At 46.2% G+C, this 17,151-nt stretch overlaps 1 protein-coding gene across 1 annotated transcript in view; it reads right to left on the reverse strand.

Annotated features, from left to right (window-relative positions):
- Nucleotides 1–17,151, reverse strand: part of UNC13B (unc-13 homolog B) — a 308,551-nt gene that overhangs the window by 31,454 nt on the left and 259,946 nt on the right. The window contains exons 30-31 of the mRNA XM_065406871.1: nucleotides 13,434–13,522; nucleotides 7,460–7,612 (exon numbers count right to left, since the gene is read on the reverse strand). Of these exons, the coding sequence (XP_065262943.1) occupies nucleotides 7,460–7,612; nucleotides 13,434–13,522 (242 nt within the window). The remainder of the gene's footprint in view (nucleotides 1–7,459; nucleotides 7,613–13,433; nucleotides 13,523–17,151) is intronic.

Below are 17,151 nucleotides of genomic sequence, written 5' to 3' on the forward strand. Positions count from 1 at the left end.
GGACAGATTGTTAAGCATAAGAGGTTCACACGTGTTGTAGCATCACTCCATATAAAATGGATACTTACCTGTACTGTAACTTGTTCTTTGAGATGTGGGTGCAGATGTGTATTCCATTCAGGTGTGCAGGCACCCAGCACACCGAAGCCAGAGAATTGTGCTTAGCAGTACTTGTAGGGGTGGCACTCAGACCCTGTGGTCTTAGCCCCTCCCCTGGCTATTCAAGGGTGATGTCACCCAACCCCCATCAGTTCCTTCACACCGAAATCCAAGGCTGCAGACTCTATTTAAACAAAGACTGCAGAACAGCCATCCCAAAGTCTGCATCTGGTAGAACATCTAGCTAAAGTGTGTACAAAAGACCAAGTAGCAGCCGTACAAATGTTCACTATTGAGATATCACTGAGAAATGTGATCTTTGTTGCTTGTGGTCTTGTCTAATGGGTCCAGAATGTCTGTGGGGACGACAGTCTGAACTACCTTTGTGGTTTAGATGAAGGGTCAGCCAGTCTCCTCACAGACGATCTCCCAGGTGGATAACTTCCTGTATTACCACAGCTTATGCGGCAGATATTGCGCTATTATCTGAGCTGTTTCTGAGCATTTTCCTTCCTCCTCATTTAGCCATGCACCATCCACGCTGTGAGGTGTAGATTGCCAAATGCTGGAAGAATAACCTGGGCCTGGTGCTGGGTCAGCAGGTCAGGCAGGAGAGAGAGAGAGAGAGATTTGGGAGGCTGAGCTAACACACTGAGAAGGCCAGAGAACCAACATTATTTCGCCAGGCCAGTGCAATAAGAATCAGCTTAGTATGGTCCAATGTGAGTTTGAGGATAACCCGAGAAATCCGAGGGAAATGGGAAAGGCATACAACAGGTCTCTTCCCCAGTTCAGATGGAAAGCATCAGTTAGGGACCCTGGACTGAGCCCCGCTTGGGAACAAAACGGACGTTTCCTGTTGCCCTTCATTGTAAAAAAGTCAATGGAAGGAATGCCCCATTCTGCCTCACTCTGCTGCTCTTCAAGGACCACTTGTGGTTGACTGAGAATGTCCTGCTGAGATGCTCAGCCAGCTGGTTTTCAGAGCCTGGTAAGTGTGCCGCTGTGGGCACGGTTTCTTCCTGACAAAGCCAGCTGGAGTGGGTTCATCCCTGCTTGTTCACTTAATACACTGCGGTGGTATTGTCTGCAAATGTGTGAACTGCTGCTCCCCAGCTCTGATCTCAAAAGGCCTGATGCACATTGTTTATTGCCCGAAGCTCCAGCATGTTCATATGACTGGAAGCTTTCTGCTCTGACCACAAACTTTGAATCTTTCACTTCCCTAGATGCGCTCCCCAACCTATTGTGGAGACATTGGTGACTATTGTTCTGATTGGTGGAGGATGGGCAAACGGAACCCTCTGGCACATATTGTTCTGTCCACTAATATAGCGAGTCCAGTATCTCTGGGGCTACTCGGATAAGCCTGTCCAATGAGCATCAACTGGGGCAATAAACTGACCTCAAGCATGGCAGAAGATGGCAAAGAGACAATCTTACATGCTGCATCATGCAAGTGTGTGTGGCCATATGGCCCAGTAGTCCCAGGCATACGTGGATTGAAGTCAATGGATGCGATTGGAGGTCCAGACAAAGGTGCCCAATTGTCTGGAATCATTAAACTGGGAGAAAGGCCTTTGAATTCATAGAGTATAACAGGGCCCTAATGAACTTGATTTTTTGGGGTTCAATGTTGATTTTTCATTGTTCAAAATCAACCCTTGACAATCAGAAGGGTCCAGCATGAATTGGACACAACTAAGGACTTGTTCCCTGAATCTGCTGCTCAATAGCCAATTGTCCAAGTATGGGAAGACATGAATTCACCTCCTAGGTAGGCCGCTACCACCATCATGCATTTAATAAAGATGTATGGAGCTGACAACAGGCTACATGTACTGGTAATGCTGGCCAGCAATGAGGAATAAGGGGGGGCTGGGGGGGGGGGGGGAGAAGGAGGATCCGGGGAACTACAGGCCAGTCAGCCTCACCGCAGTCCCTGGAAAAATCATGGAGCAGGTCCTCAAGGAATCAATTCTGAAGCACTTAGAGGAGAGGAAAGTGATCAGGAACAGTCAGCATGGATTCACCAAGGGCAAGTCATGCCTGACTAACCTAATTGCCTTCTATGACGAGATAACTGACTCTGTGGATGAGGGGAAAGCAGTGGATGTGTTATTCCCTGACTTTGGCAAAGCTTTTGATACGGTCTCCCACAGTATTCTTGCCGGCAAGCTAAAGAAGTATGGGCTGGATGAATGGACTTAAGGTAGATAGAAAGCTGGCTAGATCGTCGGGCTCAATGGGTAGTGATCAATGGCTCCATGTGTAATTGGCAGCCGGTATCAAGCGGAGTGCCCCAAGGGTCGGTCCTGGGGCCGGTGTTGTTCAATATCTTCATTAATGATCTGGAGGATGGCGTGGACTGCACCCTCAGCAAGTTTGCAGATGAACTAAACTGGGAGGGGTGGTAGATACGCTGGAGGGTAGGGATAGGATACAGAGGGACCTAGACAAATTAGAGGATTGGGCCAAAAAAAATTTGATGAGTGTGAAAGTAGAATGAATTATAATTGTAAAAATAGAATGGATTAAAGAAATGCTGTATGTTCCTTTAAGCAGGAATAATGAATGTTGAAATATAGTTGTCAGGAAAGAAACATTAAGGTATGAAACAATGGGTTCACTTAAGCTAATGGTGGGACATTAACAGGAGATTGGTAACAGTTAATAAGGAAATAAGATATGTATGTCTAGCCCCAGGTAAACTTATCAGTTCTGCAAAAATAACAGGAGTACTTGTGGCACCTTAGAGACTAACAAATTTATTAGAGCATAAGCTTTCGTGGGCTACAACCCACTTCTTCGGATGCATATTCTATATGCATATTCTATATGCATCCGAAGAAGTGGGTTGTAGCCCACGAAAGCTTATGCTCTAATAAATTTGTTAGTCTCTAAGGTGCCACAAGTACTCCTGTTATTTTTGCGGATACAGACTAACACGGCTGCTACTCTGAAACTTATCAGTTCTGCTTCCTTTTGTTATCTTTTTAAGTTCACGCCCTTTTATCTCTATAAATAAGATAGTTTGAGTCTTGCATGGTGCTCACATTATCTGGGTGTATTAGCTGAGCGCTTTGCTAATAAACAGAGTGGTCTGACAAATTGTGAGTCCTGAATCTGACTGACATGAGTTTCAACAAGGAGAAGTGCAGAGTCCTGCACTTATGACGGAAGAATCCCATGCACTGCTACAGACTAGGGACAGAATGGCTAGGCAGCAGTTCTGCAGAAAAGGACCTAGGGGTTACAGTGGACGAGAAGCTGGATACGAGTCAACAGTGTGCCCTTGTTGCCAAGAAGGCTAACGGCATTTTGGGCTGTATAAGTAGGGGCATTGCCAGCAGATCGAGGGATGTGATCATTCCCCTCTATTCGACATTGGTGAGGCCTCATCTGGAATACTGTGTCCAGTTTTGGGCCCCACACTACAAGAAGGTTGTGGAAAAATTGGAAAGAGTCCAGCGGAGGGCAACAAAAATGATTAGGGGGCTGGAGCACGTGACTTATGAGGAGAGGCTGAGGGAACTGGGATTATTTAGTCTGCAGAAGAGAAGAATGAGGGGGGGATTTGATAGCTGCTTTCAACTACCTGAAAGGTGGTTCCAAAGTGGATGGATCTAGACTGTTCTCAGTGGTAGCAGATGACAGAACAAGAAGTAATGGTCTCAAGTTGCAGTGGGGGAGGTTTAGGTTGGATATTAGGAAACACTATTTCACTAGGAGGGTGGTGAAGCAGTGGAATGGGTTACCTAGGGAGGTGGTGGAATCTCCTTCCTTAGAGGTTTTTAAGGTCCGGCTTGACAAAGCCCTGGCTGGGATGATTTAGTTGGTGTTGTGTCCTGCTTTGAGCAGGGGGTTGGACTAGATGACTCCTGAGGTCCCTTCCAACCCTGATATTCTATGATTCTATGAATCTCAGGAACTTCCTGTGGCCTGGGAAAATCATGATGTGGAAATAAGCTTCCTGAAGATCGAGAGCAGCAAACCAGTTGTTATGAGTCAAGGCAGGAAGAATAGTAGCTGAGGTAACCATGTGGAATTTCATATACTTGATGAACTGGTTGAGACCAAGGATAGTCTCATTTCTCCCTTGGATTTGGAGATCAGGAAATACTGGGAATAAAATCCCTTCCTGTGATGATAATGAGGAACCGCCTCCACAGCTGCCAGAGCATGAGGAGTTTGGATCTGAAGAAGAGGCGGTGACTCATTGGAAGGGTCCCTGACAAGGGAGGGGGGATGGAAGAGAATAATTGTATAGCATAACCCAATCCCACCGTGCTTAGGACCCATCTGTCCATCGTTGCTGATTCTCAAGCACTGCAGAAGCGAGACGGCCTGCCTACAAACTGAAGAGACGGTGTTGAACATCCACAAGTGGTATGGTGCTCTTGATTTAATAGTCAAATGGGCTGCGTTCCCAAAGGTGGAGGTGGACAAGCTGGCTGGGTGAAAGCAGATCCAGAAGTCCTCCTCCTGTGGGACTTACTGCCCTTTCTAGAGTAGTCCTGGTGCCTGTCTAAAATATGTTTGGGTGGTATTGCTGCTGTTGTTGCTGACCTCCAAAATGACGCCTTTTTGTGGCTGGGATATAAATCCCCAAAGAGTGCAGGGTTGCTTGTGAGTCCTTAAACAAATGCAACTTCTCATCTGTCTTACCAGAAAATAAAAATCAACTGTCAACGGGCAGGTCTTCCACACACTGTTGGATGTCTGCACTATTCCAGAATTCTGCAACTGTGATGCTCTTCTCATCATAAATTGCTGACACCATAACTCTGGCACTCGACATTGCTGTTGCTGCTGCCAACTGCAAAAATGTCTTCGTGACCAGATGACCTTCTGCAATAAATGCCTTCAACTCCTCCCTAGAAGATTCAGGCAATTTGTCCATGAAGTTGGCTACAAAGTCCCAGTTCAAAAAACTATCCTTGGACAGCAGTACCTGCTGGTTTGCAACACACATCTGGCAAGGAGGAAGGCAATATATTTTTCTGCCCATGCATAGGAACATCATAACTCTTGTCCATATGCTTTGCTGTAGGTGTCAAAGAAGCTCTGGAATTCCACAAACCTAGGAGGGCTCCAACAGTGCCTCACTAATAAGGAAAGCTACTCTCCCTGAGTCAAAGACTGAAGGATGTCCACCAATTTGTGCCTGTTTTCCTGAACAAACTCAGCCTCTATAGCCAAAGCATGAAGCTATTCATCTTCAGAGCTCCTGATGTTCCTTAAAATCTTCAGGGCCAGGGGAGGAAGATTCCAACACTCGAATGAGGAGGATGGAAGAGAAGGAGCCACTGAAACGTCCTGGTGCAGTACTGGTTCTCATATATGTGGATCCATGTGTACCTGCTCTAAGGGAGCTGCCTCCGCCGGAGTTTGCAATGTAGGTGGCTGAGGAGGTGATACCACTGGCTGGTCAGCTTACCTGGCACAGGAACGGGTGGAGGATTCGGATTTATAGAATGAGGAATTGCCCATTGATTCCACGGAGGCTGCTGAGGATAAGGGCATGGCATTGGGGGCCAACAGCCCCTGTCTCCACTGAGGGAACAATACAGATCCCAGTATCAGACCGGTGTCTGAAGAACAAAGGTGAAGGGAACCATCACTCCAGGCTTGATGCCGAAGGACACTCAAAGTTGTTCAGAAGCAATGGGGGAGTGAGCCTCAGAGAAGCAAGCAAATGTCCAGCCCCATCCCTGGTCCAATAAGTTGTTTGCATCAGCATCGAGGTAGGTACCGAAGTCAGTGCCCCGAAGACTGTCAGGAATATCACATTCCCACTCAGTACTTTGACTCCCTGTGGAGTATTTACACCCTCCAGACCATTGTACTCCTCCTAGTCACAGAAACGAAGCTTCCTCCTTTTTCAAAGATGTGCTCTCTTTGCACGAGAGATGCTAGTCGGAGCTCTCGGCCTCATCTCCTCTGAGGTCTCTGCTGCAGCTGGAAATCAGAGACCAGGCAGGTGCACAGCTTTGCTTTGCTTGCTCTCCTCGGGCCAGAGATGAAAAGTAAAGTTGTAATGAAACAAAGCTCCTGCAGAGTCCAAGGGCAGTGGCACTGCTACTTGCAAGGAACACATGCTCAGCTGTAACAAGTCTGGAGAGGGTGCACGCTGGCATCCTTCTGTAGCTCAGCTGTCTCGCTCTCCTTCCAACCACTAACCACGTAGATCTGAATGAGACACCACAGATAGAAGTAAGAGTAAAAGCAGCAGCCCAAGTATTCCTACCTGGCAGAGCCCATTCCCACAGAAGTGTGAACATAACTGATTGTAGGGCCAGCAAAAGGCCCCGTGGCCCAACGGATGGGCTCTTTGAACGCGGATTTGAAACCCACCTTCCTGCTTCTCTCAGGAGAGCCCTCAACACCCTTCTCCAGAAACACATCAAGGTATTTCTTGGCTTCAATTCTGTGCTTGGCTATAGCTGCCTTCCTCAGCATCAGTTCTCTGTGTTTACTCCCTTTTGCCTGGAAGAGTTCTGATCAGTTTTCCTTTTCACTTCTCACTGACCATCCCCCTGCGAGTGTAGGGCACAGAGAGATTAGACTCACCGGCAGAGTCCCACGAGGCTACATCTATAGGAAGCCATTGGGAGAACTGAGGACACAACACACTGGCTGAAGTGCCAGCAATACATAGACAACACTCAGCTCCTTTATATCAAGCATGAAAACCACCTCTCCCAGGTCTCTCAACGCCGAGCCAAAATCCTCAGCTGGGTGAAGAGCAGCTGGCCAGAGCTGAACCCAGGCAACAAAGAGGTGATGCTAGCAGGGTGCAGGCAGTGTTTAGAGGAACTTGCCTCCTCTGTAGGATAGACAAGAAGAAGAATCCAGGCTCTGCCTCTGTCTTGCTGTGCTCAGGAAAGAAGTCATGAGCCTTCCCACTTCTACTTCCCACCAATAGAAGGTGATGCTGCCTCCCAGGAGTAGTTAGGTAAAGCATGGAAATTGCTTTACGGATGTAAAAGTGCTACTGTGTATGCATGCTAACTATGAAGCACACAGTGCCTTTCAGCATCCAACCCGAGGAGAAGATGGAATGACTCAAGTATAAATGCAACAAAATAAACCATTTCTCATGCAACAAAAGCACGAATTATACCTGGCGAATGTCATGGGATTCACAGAACACCATGATATCTGCTGGCTGACACTTTCAAAACGAGAAAGTCTGATGTGTCATCCAGAAGCCACCTCTTTCCCAAAGATAAAAACCCTCCGGGATGACCCTGATAGAGAAGACGTCTCTAGGGAATCATCCAGAAGTCTGGAGAAACCCCTCCCAATCTGTTAGAAATTTTATGGCAGTATGAATACAGAACTGAGCTCTTCTTACTTTCCATCCAGGAAGTCCATTAATGGCCTCAGGACATTGTCCGCATCTTGCGCCACCGTGTTCCTGGCATTTGCAGGGATATTTCCTGTCCCTTTCACTTGACAGAGTATATCTGACATCTGCTTGACACACTCATCAATACGGCTCTGAAAGCTAGACAGACGAGAGAAGCAAGGTTATTCAGCGGCAAAGCTATCACTTTTTTCACATGAAAACATAACTTGTGCTCACTAACTATGCAATACTCCTCCTGACTCCATCTAAGACGTTCCCTATTGCTTCCTTCCCAATGTTGTTAAGAAGGACACACTATCAGAGTAATCAACTGTAGAAGATCAGTAGTGACACTAGCATCCCTACACATGGCCTCGTCACGTTGGAGATAAACTCAGTCACTTAATTAGAAAGCTGCCCTTTCTTTTTCCAAGAATTACAACTGCCCGTACTGTTCTGTGTTTGGTATATACAGTCTATGACTTCACACAGATCAGTAGTGTAACCAGGGCTCAACTGCAATGCACTGCGGACAGACACATACATACAGCTCATTGCCAGACCTTACAATAGAGAGTTGTTAAAATCACAGGTGCTCAGCAGCAAAGACACGTGCTGACTGAAACAAGCCCCAGTGCCACAGGGCCCGGGTTATACATAAGTGTCAAGACTAACTGGGGCTTGGCTAGCCAAGTGAACAATGTCTCTGTCTCTGTTGAGGTGACATGCCGGCCGTTAGGGGAGTTCAATTGTCTGCAACTCCCAAGGATAGACAGGTAGAGATCCGAGCCACATCCATTCGGGAAATTAGCTTGTCACAACCACTATCAGTAGATGGCAACCTAGTTACTGCAGACAATCAAGAAGAATCTAATGTAGTGGTTTAATGTGGGGAATACTGCAGCAGAGCCGTCAACACATCAGCTGGGAATGAAGGGAAATGCCTTGACATTTAAGTTTGCAATATTGTTGTAGCTGTGCTGGTCCCAGGGTATTAGACACACAAGGCGGGTGAGGTCATCTCTTTTATTGAAGAAGTTAGTCCAGTCAGAGGTATCACCACACCCATCTTGATATTTAAGGCAACTATTACTGACAATAGATGGTAAGTGTGGCATTCAATTAATTAATGTTTGTGTAGGGCCTTGAACATGTAAGAAGTGCTAGGGATTGCGGTCAAGGTTTAACACCCCTTACTCCACCAAATCAACCGAACATGGGGGCGGGGTCTAAAGCTGACTTCTAAATCTATATTTGGGCACCTAAATAAGGGGCCTGATTTCCTATAGCGTTGAGTCAGGGGGACACCTGTGGCATAGGTGGGCCTCTCTCCTTTCAAAACATGCACCCTCTGCTCCTCACTAGGCTCCATGCCCCACTGACTTTTCCACCTCCACCCTCCCGCTGCCTTCTTCTCTCCCCATGGAGCAGCCTCCCACCAGTGCATCCCACTCCACTGAAGCAACCCCAGAGCCAAGCCTCCATTCTCACGTCCACCTCTCTGACACTGCTGAGGTGCTCGAGAGGGTAGGAACACCACAGTGGGGCACTCGAGCGGCGTGCCAGCATGCAGTGCTGCGGCAGCCAAATGCTCAGGGTCTCACTGATCGCCATATTTGGGGTCGGGAAGGAATTTCCCCCCAGGTCAGATTGGGGGGGTTTCGCCTTCCTTTGCAGCATGGGTCACCGGTCACGGTCAGGTTTAAACTAGGATAAATGGTGGATTCTTTGTCACTTGAAGTCTGTAAATCATTGTTTGAGGACTTCAGTAACTCAGCCAGAGATTAGGGGTCTGTTACAGGAGGGGATGGGTGAGATTCTGTGGCCTGCAATGTGCAGGAGGTCAGACTAGATGATCATGATGGTCCCTTCTGATCTCAAAGACTATGAGAGGCCTCATATTGCAGGGATCTGTGCTTGGGAATAGGGTGGGCTGTATATAAACAAGAAATTATCAGCTTCTCAGGGTCCAGCAGCAGCTGCTTCCTTTAGCCCCAATGACCTGAGTCCTCTGGTCTGGACCCTTTCCTCCAGCTGGCGCAGGGAAGCAGGGGTTTCTAAACACAGAGGAAGACACCAGCTTCCGTGAAAATGACCATGCAGCTGCGCCAAGTCACCGAAACCCAAGAATTCCTGGTTTGCAGGGTCACATAACTACATTAGGGGAAAACATTAAGTGTTGGCAGCTACAACTTACTCTGTGCGTAAACTGCAATGTAACTGGGCAGCCCAGCATAAACCAGTCACTGCAGTGAGCTAGGGATGTCAGTCTCTCAGGCACCAACAGATAGGATTCCTGCATTCCCCGATTCATATGCCGTCTCCTCTCCTCCAAGGCTTCCAAGAACAAAACATCTAACCCGCAGTTACGTGTAAACCATGCTATGTTTCCTCTGAGCTATAAAACCTGGAGTATTTATTACGTGTGAAAAACTGATGTGGAGTGTTACACTAAGTAGGCTGGTAATGCAGCAGTAGTGTCTCAACGCTGTTGATCTATGGAGATGTGAACACCCGACCCAGGTGTGTTTGGAATACATTTACTATGTTTGGGATGTGCGGAATGGGATTAAGGGTGTTCTAAGGACAGAACCACACCAGGCCAGGATGCAGAGAAGGGATTACCAGCTTGCTGAGAGAGACCACGTCAGACACTGATTTAATTTCATTCTTTCTACAGAATGGCCATTTCAGCCATGCAAGTGGCTCCATACCAACCACCAATCTTTAATAAAGCTTGGTTCGAAGGTATCTAGGTCTAAGGTGCCTATCATCTTGGTATCTGAGCTGACAAGGTGGCAGGCAGTTCTCCAGCTTGCTCTAGGTTTAGTCGTGGATGTTACTTTTGCACGACCCATGCTGTGGAGTTTTGCCCCCCATTCTTTGGGGAACGGTACAGCAAAGCAGGGGTCTGCAGATAGCAAAGGGAGTGCTCCAGGCCTGCTGCTGAAAAAGCTCATCTCTTGCCCCTTGAATCTGTACCTAGGCTACCGAAGACAATGTGCTGGAATATCCTAGCTGCCACTGAGGGTGTGTCCCCCCCCCCCCCCCCGTCTTGGGGTGGGGGTATTGTTATGCAGTGTTGGAAGCCTACAGCCCTTCCAGAAGCCAGTGTGAGAATGGGAAGAGGTGGGTGTGGGACCATGCGTTGGGATGAATTGCTCTCCCAGTTCCACACTGCACTGAAGACTATACTGCGTCCATCAGTAATGCACTAAATATGGCTCTTTGACCAAACAAGGCTTTGTCATGCTGTGCTCTGTGATGGAGCTTCCTCAGGAGAGAGGGAGCAGGGAATTGAGATGTAATCGTTTCCTCAGCCACTGCAGCTATCCCTCAAACATTAAAAAAGATCTGATGCGTAAGAGGTGCAAAGTGTCCCAGGAGTTGCCATTTGTACAGATAAAAATAACAGGAGTACTTGTGGCACCTTAGAGACTAACAAATTTATTAGAGCATAAGCTTTCGTGGGCTACAACCCACTTCTTCGGATGCATATAGAGTGAACCATATATTGAGGAGATATATATACACACACATACAGAGAGCATGAACAGGTGGGAGTTGTCTTACCAACTCTGAGAGGCCAATTAAGTAAGAGGAAAAAAACTTTTGAAGTGATAATCAAGATGGCTCAGTACAGACAGTTTGATAAGAAGCAAGTGTGAAAATACTTACAAGGGGAGATAGATTCAATGTTTGTAATGGCTCAGCCATTCCCAATCCCTATTTAGCCCTGAGTTGATTGTGTCTAGTTTGCATATCAATTCCAGTTCAGCAGTAAACTGTCTGTACTGAGCCATCTTGATTATCACTTCAAAAGTTTTTTTCCTCTTACTTAATTGGCCTCTCAGAGTTGGTAAGACAACTCCCACCTGTTCATGCTCTCTGTATGTGTGTGTATATATATCTCCTCAATATATGGTTCACTCTATATGCATCCGAAGAAGTGGGTTGTAGCCCACGAAAGCTTATGCTCTAATAAATTTGTTAGTCTCTAAGGTGCCACAAGTACTCCTGTTATTTTTGCGGATACAGACTAACACGGCTGCTACTCTGAAACCTGTCATTTGTACAGATGCTTTTTATGCTAGTGAGGATACCTATTGTACCTCTCAGTTACATCCCTGAGGAGGAGATCTGTCTTGCACAGTAAGCTGCCCTTCCACTTTTAATTTGATACCATCACTTCTGACTAAATGAAGCAGCTGAACCCTATTGACTGGTTAATCTCTCTCTCTGGCACATGTTTCTGAAACACTCCCTGATAACGTGTGCTGATACTGCATAATCTCTGTAAATTACACTTTCAAATGCCAAGATTCCACCCTAATTGTCTTGTAACATTGACACTGTGAGGACAAGTGTCAGATAACAATACTAACCCACTAATTATGATTTCTCACTCATCCTCCATCTAATTATGAATGTCATGGACTCAGTTCCATGTGTTCATATCTCCCCATCTCCTACTGCCACCATCCATGAATAGCACTGGGAGTTATGCACTTAGTTACCAGTTCCATATGCTGAAAATGCAGCTGTGTGTCGGTAAGTCCCACAAAGTAACTGGTGGTCATAAACACTACACATGTATGGATGGGAAGCAGAGCAGTCAGGCTGAGTTTTTATTCTTACCACCCAGGTAGGAGCTGCACTACTGGATGTGCCTGCATTAATCTTTTTACAGGGCATAGATGAGATGAACTGTCCTTATTGTGGGGAATCGTTATTTTCAAAGATTAATAGACTGGATCAATTGGGGGACATTTTACTTAGGAACATAGGACTGGAAGGGAACTCCTGGCTCATCAAGTCCAGCCTCCTGCTATCACAGGCCACCCCAGCCTATAAATCCAATTCATAAATGTATCAAGCTCCACCTTATAATAAATAAATAATAATAATAATATATGGAGATATACCTATCTCATAGAGCTGGAAGGGACCCCAAAGGGTCATCAAGTCCAGCCCCCTGCCTTCACTAGCAGGACCAAGTACTGATTTTGCCCAGATCCTTAAGTGGCCCCTCAAGGATTGAACTCCATTTAGCAGGCCAATGCTCAAACCACTGAGCTATCCCTCCCCCCTTAAAACTAGTTAAGCTGTTTTCCCCCACTACTCCTGTTGGGAGGCTGTTCCAGAACCTGACTTCTCTGATGGTTAGAAACCTTCTTCTAATTCGCAGGCTAACCGTATTTTTGGCCAGTTGATACTCAATCCATGCCTCCATACAGAGACCTGAACATCCAGCAAAGGTGAAGACAGTCTTCAGCCTTCCAGTCTTGCTTAAGCTGCAACTTTTGTGCTCACTGTAGAGTGGGATAGCCGAGGCACATTCCTCACCACAGGTAATTTGTATCTATGATTTGTAAATAAAGCTTTTAATTGCAACTAGCAACAATTCTGGCGCTGGTGCCAACAATGACTGACCAGCCTATAAAAAAGTGCCAACCTTTGCAACACTAGAGTCCTGAGTCTCAGCGTGAATCACAAATGCCAAGCCAGTTTCCTTCCGATTGTAATACCCATTTAACAATCAGAAAGCACTCAGCTGTTACATACCTTAACAGAAGGTTTGCATTTAAACAGGAATATCGCTTCTGAATGTTCAACTAGAAACTGCTTTCAGAGCAATGAAGAACAGGACTCAATTCTCCCAGACACATGTGCTGTTAGCAGCAGGATCAGCAATATATGTAATCCAAATACATTTCACAGTTCAGATTCTCATGTTCTGTTCCCAGGCAGAGCAATGAACACAACAGATACAGTTTTCTGAAAGTTTCTCAACTCTTCAGATGGAGAATTGAGCACATGAAGAACTGAGCAAATTCAAGGCCATGAATTTGATTCGAAACAGAAACACACTGTGAAATTGCCATGTGTTTTACTTTCATCTCTCTCAATCTCAGGAGAGATGCAGCTGGAGTGGAAGGAAAGGAATGTTTCCATGGTTATAGAAGCTAGATGTACTCACCTGTTACCAAACACAACACTGAGCTCATCCAAAACATTGTTCAGTTTCACTTGGAGCTCTTTGAGATTGTCACTTGCTTCTGGGTCCAGCTGTGGACAAAAGGAGAGTGCTTAGCTGGAAAGTGGAGGTTGGTTTGCTGTTCCCCAAAGCACCATTAGCCACTGATGACTAAATGGTAGAAAAGCACATGAAATATCCTCAACATTTGTTTACTAGCATCCTTTCCCAGGCACAACTGTAGAGCTTCATGGCCAGCTGCTCTGGGGGCAGTGATAGAGCCACTAGAGACCTCCCCATAGAACTTGGGAGACATGAACAAAAGTTACTTTGGCTCCTACTTTCCACCCCCTCTTCTCAAAGTCATCCCTTTTCCTGCTACTCATGGAGTTCAGAAAAAAAGAAACACTTAAACCTTTCTGGCACAGAACCCAGACTGTGCTGTGAATACCTTTGGGTTCTGAGTCACCTTGTGGCTATAGGTTTAATCAAAGACTGGCTTCTTTAAAGTGTGGCTTTTTACTGGGGTTTGTTTCTCCATGTGTGAATTTGAGAGTAGTTGCGTCACCTTCCACCTCCAGAGTCATTACACAGACTTCAGTGGAACATGGGGAATATGGCCACATTTTCCCCACTCTTTTGAAAATCTGGCCATAAGGGTCACAAAGGGAGCTGTTATGCGCTGAGTACTTTTAAAAATATCAACCCCGTTGGGGATCCTGAGCACATGAAGATCTGGCCCCTTAGTGATCAGCCCTGAATACTCCTGAGTTAGACTGAGATACAATCAAGATCACTGCGTGCGAGTCTTTCAGCTGAGACATTAAAACCAGAGATCCTGTCTGCACTGCATGAACGGGACTAATCTCTTGATCCCTGCCCTAAGAGTCCTGGTTTGCTCCACGATCCATAGCCAATCATTTCCCTCTTCTGCATCTGGGCAGTGTGCCTGATGCTGGGGGTTGCCACTCTCCAGCCTTATGTGGTTGCATTTCAGCAGGGCAGCGCTGCACATGCGGAGTTTGTGCAGTGCTTTGGGACCCTTTGGGCTGGAAATGCTATATGAATGTAAGACAGGATCACTTCCGGTTACATCAGTCTTCTGGTTCTTAAGCATAAATAAAATGCCTCCGCTGTTTGTGAATTGGGACTTTAGAACTCCAGCCTGACCTCCAACTTAGACCATCTAGTCACCGATACAGTCACTCGTTGCAACAGCAGTGTGGTAGCTAGAATTCAGGGGCTTAGGTTTCTAGGCTAAATCTCAGTATTGGAGCTAGACAGGAATTAAATACAACAGGAGTTCCTGCTACCACATTCGGTGCTGGAGCCTTGCTTATTTTCTTTAGCATCTATCAGAGAAAGCAAAGCCTCTAGGGAAATACAGAGATTTGGAATGGGATTCACTCCTTTCCCTTTAATAAGCTAGCTGGGAAAATCCAGATTTTAATAGGTGTTAGAAAGTGCGCTTACCCGTCTTCTAGATCAGTTTTCAAAAACAGAGAAAGAAATAGCAGCTGTTGGTTTATTTAGGAGTCTCAGGAGTGAAGCGCTGCCTGCAGTGACTTTCCTGCTTTATTAATGTGAGTTTGTAAGGTTATTCCCTGGGCACCTATTTCTCCACACAGGCAGCAATGAAGATAGCAGGATTCGATCAGGAGGCTAATTAGAGACTTTGGGCCAAACTCACAGGTACAAAGCTAGGTATGCAGTCTCCTAGTGGTTGCTTTTCTTTCTACCCTCCAGCCCCCTTCTATTTCCCAGGCATGTAAGACACCATCAGTTTACAGTCTCCAGTGCAGACTGTGTAATGTACAGCACCATTACGCCTCTGAACTCAGCCCACTGTCCGGGGGAGCGGGACTCAGGATCAGCCTGACTCACCGTGACATTTCAGACAAATGCTTTGCCAGCTGAACTAGAGGATCAGCTCTCTTCTTACACAAGCCAGCAGAACTGGTACTGATCCCCCCCCCCCCCCCACTCCTTATATCCTGCTATTTCTTTCATAGCTACAGGCTGTCTCGGTGCTGAATCCACAGGACATTTTTAGGTCAGCATCTATGACAGCAATGGTGCATTGCAACTCATGACCCTTGGAATGTCGAGCTCATGCAGTGTACAACTAATGAGTTATGTTACTGTGGAAAGTTACATAAGAATATAAGAACAGCCATAGTGGATCAGAGCAATGGTCCATCTAGCCCAGTATCCTGTCTACCGACAGTGGCCAAGGCCAGGTGCCCCAGAGGGAATGAACAGAACAGGGAATCATCAAGTGATCCATCCCATCGCCCCTTCCCAGCTTCTGGCAAACAGAGGCTAGGGGAACTCAGAGCATGGTTACTACAGAGGATGCATTGAGTGCATCCAGGCTGCCTCTTACTATTTTATTCTTGTAGCAGTGACCCTCCCCTCCCCTCCCATCAGAGAGCAAAATATGGCTCCTCGGTATCCTATCACCACCAAGTTTTGCACTTGCTAGAGAGGATATCTGGGAGCAACACTTCACCCAGGGGATGAACACTCAGGCCTTTACAGTTCTTCTGGCCAAGGGGCTGCAGACCCAAACTCAGATCCCCATAGCACTGTGTCTCCTCTAAACTGACCCCCGTCCACTTTTCAGGTGCGATTAACAAGACTGCTACTGACACTGATTAAAAAAGTTTCTAGCTTTTCCCTCATTACACATTAGTAGCCACTAAGTGATAGTGGAAGGAAAGCCAGCTGTGGTGCTGAATTTCTCAGCTCAGTGGCAGAAAAGTCCTTTGTCATTATGAAGATGTTGATTCTTCTGAACAGCTGCTAACACACAAGAAGGAAAAGTCTAGATAATGTATCAACTAGCTCCTTAATGGCTGGTATTGGCATTCCCTGGCTCCACACAAACTGCAGGGGATTAACTGAGCGGTGATTGAGGTCCATTAGAAGGGTGTGAGATTGGTGCCTACTATTTCTGTATCTGAATTAGATACAAGTTACAGTCCTTCATAGACTTTCTTCAGCTTTCAGTGTAGCTGGAAACTCTTCTCTGCCAATATGGTGAAGCACTGATAAAGGCTCCTGAATGAACGAATATCTACTTTGCTGCTCAGTCAATGAATGCTAAGTGTACCAGCTATCCATGAGAACAGGAAATGCCAATAAACCTGGCTTGCAAAGCGGAGCAGCAAGAAATATTAGAAAGTTGGCACATTGTAATGCATATCATGACCATGGCATTTCTGCTGGAAGCTGGAACTCCACTGCCTTATTGAGCCTTACAATCTCCCTCACTCTGGGTGCATGGAGCGTGACATTGAGAAAGAAAGCTAATAAAAATGTTCTCTATGAAACATGAGACAGCCTAGACTACATGGTGATTAATTCTGAACAAATGTTCTAATTCTAGTAGGAATAATACTTGGCACTTCCACAGCATCGTCTGAGGATCTAAAAGCAGCGTCCATTCCAGACAATGAATGGAGACTCTCAATACCCACCATACACATGAAGCTGGGAAGTATTATCTCTATTTTCAGAGATGAGGCATCCTGTCTCTATTTGAAGACATCAAGAAATAGAGACTCTACCACTTCACATGGCAGTTTGTTCCCATGGTTAACCCCCTTGCTAGTAACAATTTGTGCCTTATTTCTAAATTGGATTTTGTCTGATTCTAACGTCCACCTCCTGATGGCTGTCGTGCCTTTTGCGGTTAGATTAAAAAGCCCTTTGGTAC

The sequence above is a fragment of the Emys orbicularis genome, chromosome 6, assembly GCF_028017835.1.
Source record: "Emys orbicularis isolate rEmyOrb1 chromosome 6, rEmyOrb1.hap1, whole genome shotgun sequence".
Taxonomy (NCBI): Eukaryota; Metazoa; Chordata; order Testudines; family Emydidae; genus Emys; species Emys orbicularis.